The sequence below is a fragment of the Hippopotamus amphibius genome, chromosome 14 (genome assembly GCF_030028045.1).
Source record: "Hippopotamus amphibius kiboko isolate mHipAmp2 chromosome 14, mHipAmp2.hap2, whole genome shotgun sequence".
In the NCBI taxonomy this organism is placed as follows: Eukaryota; Metazoa; Chordata; class Mammalia; order Artiodactyla; family Hippopotamidae; genus Hippopotamus; species Hippopotamus amphibius.
In genome coordinates, this window is record NC_080199.1 from 58,800,304 (window position 1) to 58,806,121 (window position 5,818).

Sequence of the window (5,818 nt, forward strand, 5' to 3'; positions counted from 1 at the left end):
ACTTAGAGGGCTGGGATAGGGAGAGTGGGAGGGAGGCTCAAGAGGGAGGGGATATAGGGATATATGCATAAATACAGCTGATTCTCTTTGGTGTGCAGCAAAAACTGGCACAACAGTGTAAAGTAATTATATTCCAATAAAGAGCTTTAAAAAAAAAAAGAAAGAAACCCAAGTCCAAGAATCAGTTCTGAGGACCTGGGCAAATCATTTTATAAATCTGTTAAATAGGGCCAAGATTTGTCTACTTTACACAGTGGTTTATGAGGATAAAACTGAATAATAGTTGTAAAAATGCCTTACAAAGCACAAAGTGTTGCATGAATGTTACTTATTCTTAGTCTATGTAAATAAAGAGCAATGAAGATAATAGATCAATGAAATAAAAAGAGCATGTATCCAAAAAAGAAAAAAAAAGAAAAAAAAAAAGAACTTACATTTCTCCAGTGGAACTGGACAATCTTTTCATGTGCACTAAAAGAGCAATCTACTTCAGGGCACTGTAAGAATTTAAAAAAAAGACTATTCAATGTTTTCCATTACAAATTTACTCTACTACTATACATACAGACATATTCTAGTCATATTGTGTAGTATCCCATCTATGTGGCATTATCGCTGAATACTTATGACAATAGCGAAACAAAAATCACTCCAAAACAGAGTTGCATTCTCAAAGTATATAGTACAGTAATACATATCTTTACTTCTCCACTTGAGTGAAAGCGTGACATCAGCAATGCTGTAAAATGTTCTTAATTCCTAAAATTGAAGGGCATTCCTATAAACTGAAAGAAAGAGAACTTTTTCAAACTAAGATTTTCTTTATAACTTTTTTTACTTCTCAAATATTTGGCTTAAAAAAATGTTTAAGTACTTAATAAGGTCTAAACCATTCTTGGAGGGTGCTGGCCACGGCAAATTACACAGTGTGGTTAAATAGTCAAGGGCAGGGACTTCCCTGGTGGTCCAGTGGCTAAGACTCCAGCCTCCCAATGCAGGGGGCCCGGGTTCGATCCCTGGTCAGGGAACTAGATCCAAAACGCCACAACTAAGATCCCAAATGCCACCACTAAGAGTTCGCAGGCTGCAACTAAAGACCCTACAGCTAAGACCCAATGCAGCCAAATAAATAAATAAATATTTTAAAAAAAGAGAGAGAGAGAGCGCGCATCAAGGGCAGCCTTAAAGGTGAAAGAACTCACAAAGGAGGCAAATGGAGCAACCAGAGGAGAGGCCAGCCTCTCACAAAGCAGAGGAGGCGAGCATATACAAACAGCTGCCAGGCCTCCCTTCTTGTCTGCTGCTGTCTCACCTCTTCCTGAAGCAGTGGGCTTCCCACCTTCAAAGGGCAAATCCTAGCATCACTGTCCCAATTTGTCAAGTCATCAAACAACATTTCTACGAAAACTATAAACTTTTAAGGAAAGAAAGCTCACAATTTCTACCAAATAGACCCATTTTGCTAAATAAATATCAGGACAACCAAGAAAACCTACTTTTGTATGTTCAGACATGTGCTTATCAAACTTCTCTTGATTTTTAAAACCACGATCACAGGTATCACAAAAATAGTGAAAAACTGGTTCCTTTCTTTTCTGTAAACAAAAATGAAGAGGCATTAGGCTTTTGCTGAGAACTCTTTAATCAACAGTAAAAATATGGTATGTATTTTGATTTTTCACATAACCTTTACATGTGGGAGAAACTTCTGAATACATTTCTAATGAAGGGATGATTCTGTTTCTTTTATTTTTAACAAATGCATTAGGAAAAGCCAGACTTGTTAAAAAAAAAAATTTACATCTGAGTAAAGCTAATATAAACCGTGAATACATTTCAAAATGGTAATCTAATTAAGACTTTATAGAGCATATGTCAAAATGACCTAAAAATAAATATTCAGGGTAAAAACAGTATTTCTTCTTTTAGGAGAAACAAGTGTGTGTGTGTGTGTGTGTGTGTGTGTGTGTGTGTGTGTGTGTGTGTGTGTGTGTGTGTGTGTGTGTGTGTGTGTGTGTGTGTGTGTGCGCGCGCGCGTATTTTAACTACAGAATGAGAAAAAAAGAACTATTTAGGTAAATATTAGTTATTTTTTATTCCCAATTTGCTACTTTTATGTTTAAATACAAAACAAAAAAGAATATTACAATGATAGGCTACTGTTCAATGTTGAGATTATGTTAATAAATACATTTTCACAATATTTTGTTAATATTAATTACATAGTTCTGATGTCAAAATGAAGGGTACTAATTTCATGCTGTAGATTTACTCAATTCATTCTAAACTAAGAAAAATTATTTGCACACCTTAAAAGTTATAAGACCAGATTGTAAGCTACATCAGAGTAAAGGAAGCCTATTTTAAGACTCAGTTTCTGAACATAACCAAGCATCGTTCCTCATTTTTAAAAAACACAAAAACTTTTAATTTCACCCTTCCCCTCCCAATCTGCTAGTAAAATAAATATATATAATATATATTATGTATAATTTATATTATACTTTTGTCACTTCACTCAAGTTTAATAACACATTTCTCAGTAATCATAATTCCCCATTATATTTACTCCTGATACTATGTTGAAATGGATTAAATGTTCTCTTTTTCTATAATTTCTCCATTTAGTGCTCAAAAAGATTTTGCTTGAAGTTTCTACTTACAGCCAAGACCCTTAACAAGGCTCCTTTTATAACAAGGCTCTGCTGTGTCCATAATGAATGCAAAACAGTGAGACGGTTATGACAGAAACACAAGATATGAAGCAGTGACATAGGGACTAAAGCAGCACATTCAAGAACATCTTTAAAAAATACCTTTTTCTTCTGTTTTCTCCTGGGAGAGACGTTGAAGTCATTGACCTTTGCATCATGTTTTCGTGGAAAATAAGAATGTTTAACTGAAAAACAAAAAGAGATCCATATATTTCACAACTATACAATTATTTAAAGTTTTGCTATAGCATGTCATAAATACTTGAGTAAAAACAGTGGTAAACTATCCCTTCTAGGAAGAACAGTAGTTGAAACAAATTAACAAAGATTAAGACTAGTTTACCAAATAATTAATACATACTGGTAAGATGACCTGTCCATAGATGCTTTGGATGTCTAAGTAAAGGAATGGACAAGCTAACTTGGTAAAATTCCTTGTATTTATTTCAAACATTAGAAATGTAAACTGTAAAATCCTTACTAGAGCTCTGTCAGCATCAATTTTACACCAGGAAAACAGATTCTTGTGAAATATATTTCCTCTTAAATATTCTTCCTTTCTTATCACCATGAGCCAACTCTGCAACCTTGATCTCTCACTCAGATCACTGTGACAGCCTCCCAGACTGCCTTCCAGTTCGTAAGCCCTCTCTTCCAACAGACCCTGCACACTGACACCACAAAAATAATCCTCCAGTCATCACAACCCTGCTCAAAACCCTAGAAGCAAGTAGCTTCCTAGAGTCCTTCAATTCCACTTTATTTTCTCACCCTGCTCTTTCCCCTACCCTCCACATACTCTGCTTCAGTCACACCAGAACACTGCAAGCTTCAGAACTCACCTCTTTGCTTCTACCTAAAAAATATCTTTTCCCAAATAGTAAACATCTCCCAATACACTTCTTCCAAAAGTTTTTCCCAACCTCCTCCATACTCTGAAATCTCCTTCTATAGTCACACTACGTTGTAATTTACATTTATGAACCCATCTCACCCTCGCTTGGGACTGTCTTAGGCACATTCATAGCCCCAGCATTTGGCATACAGTAAACACTGATTTGGATTCAATTTAACGTAAACTGAATGGTTTTAAGTGAACAATCTCATGGCTTTACCTATGATCTATATGCTGATGACACCCCGATTTACAGCTCTAGGCACAAATCTCTCCTAAAAGTACCAACTGATAGCTAACAGCCAGTTCACTATCTCTACTTGACACAAATCATTCCAAACTCAACTCCTGGTCTCCTTTCCAAATCTACTCCACCCACATCCTTCCACTTGCTTCACAAAAACTTTAGGTTATTCTTGTCTCCTCTTTACATCACATTCCACATCCAATTCCTCAGCAAATCATGCTGGCCCTACCCTACCTTCAAAATATATCTAGAATCTAACCACTTCTCATCACTTCCTGAGATCCACCCGGGTCCAAGGCCCCAGTATCTCTCACGTGGTTAACTGCAATACTTTAACTCATCCTCCTTTCAGGCAATTCCAATCAGTAGCCATTTTTATTTACTTATTTACTTGTTTATTGGTTTGCACCAGGTCTTAGTTGTGGCAGGTGTGCTCCTTAGTTGCAACCAGTGGGCTCCATAGTTGTGGCATGTGAACTGTTAGTTGCAGCATGCATGTGGGATCTAGTTCCCTTACCAGGGATCAAACCCAGGGCCGCCTGCATTGTGAGCTCGAGTCTTAACCACTGCGCCACCAGAGAAGTCACCTAATCAGCAGCCATACTAACCCTTTTAAAACACAAATTAAAGCATGCCACTCCCCTACATTAACCATATCATAACAGTAAAAGTCCCACAAGCTACAAGGCCCTCTTCCTCTATTGCCTACAACTCTACCCCAGGCTCAGTCCTTTCTAGTCTCACTGGGTTCCATTCTGATCCACAGCTCCTGCCTCCAGGCCTTTGTACTTGCAGGTCCCTCTGCCTGTATTCCTACTCCCCAGATACAGGCACTACTCTGATCCCTCACCTCCCTGAAGTCTTTGCTCAAATGTCGCCTTATTTATGACAGACAATGACATTTAAAACTGCACTGCCTGTAACTCTTCTTTGCTTTCTCTCTCCATAGCACTCACTGCCTTCTAATACACACTGCTTTATTTTGGTTACTGTCTGTCTTCTTGCACCAGTAGATGTTAAGCTCCTTAAGATAAGGATTTGTGTATGTTTTGTTCACTGCTATATCCCCATTTCCTGGTTCATAGCTGAGATTCAATAAATAATTGCTTTAGAGTGGGATGAATTGGGAGACTGGGATTGCCATATATATGTTACTAATAAGGAAAAAATATCAAATTGTATACTTTAAATATATACAGCTTATTGTATGTCAATTATATCTCAATAAAAGTTCTTAAAAATTTGTTTTAAAAATAAATAATTGCTAAATTTAATGAACAGGTAGGAAAAACATAACTGGAACAAACTATGAGATATTAATGACCAAACTCCAAAAGTGCAAGGTAGTATCAGAACAAGCGTGGAAAAGGAGAGGGAAGAAGGGATAAAGGTAAGGGGTGGTACGGAGAAGAGTAAAAACCTACCTGGAGTGTTGTGGGATTGCTGATGCCAAGGAAAAACACCAGGAGACTGTGTCCAGCACCATGATGTTGAAGCCTGGAAATTCCAGGAAGGCTGGCCATTGAGTTGAGCCTGAGAATCAAGGGGGGACTGGGCGTTGAAGGGGGGTTGAGCCCCGGGAAGAATCTGGGCGTCGAATGGGGGAGGCGCCTCGGGGAGAGCCTGGGCCTCCGCGGAGGTCTGCGCCTCGGAGGGAGGCTTGGACGCTGCCGCGGGAAGCGACGAAGGCGGAGGTGGTGGCGGCAGCGTCGCCCAGAGCATCCAGTTGTCCGGCAGCGAGGCACCGTCGCTCAGAGGCCCCAACGTGGGGGTCAGCTCGGGAGCTGGAAACCACCCCCTGGGAGTCGCGAAACCACTTGCCGGCTCACCCATGCCTCCCGCCTGGTAATGAACCCAGCTTGCAGATGTGTAGCAAGCCTTAGGCGTCACTTCCGTTATCGCTAATAACGCGGTTCGCCCAATCACAGGCTGATACGTCATTGGTCGGCGCCGGAAAAGCTG

General features: G+C 39.3%; 1 protein-coding gene across 1 annotated transcript in view; it reads right to left on the reverse strand.

Moving 5' to 3' along the window:
• The window catches only part of NUFIP1 (nuclear FMR1 interacting protein 1), a 31,507-nt gene extending 25,787 nt beyond the window's left edge, over positions 1–5,720 (reverse strand). Inside the window, exons 1-4 of the mRNA XM_057707858.1 lie at positions 5,281–5,720; positions 2,817–2,899; positions 1,497–1,595; positions 435–497 (exon numbers count right to left, since the gene is read on the reverse strand). Coding sequence (XP_057563841.1) covers positions 435–497; positions 1,497–1,595; positions 2,817–2,899; positions 5,281–5,689 — 654 coding nt within the window. The 5' untranslated portion in view covers positions 5,690–5,720. The remainder of the gene's footprint in view (positions 1–434; positions 498–1,496; positions 1,596–2,816; positions 2,900–5,280) is intronic.
• Between the last annotated feature and the right edge of the window lie 98 nt (positions 5,721–5,818).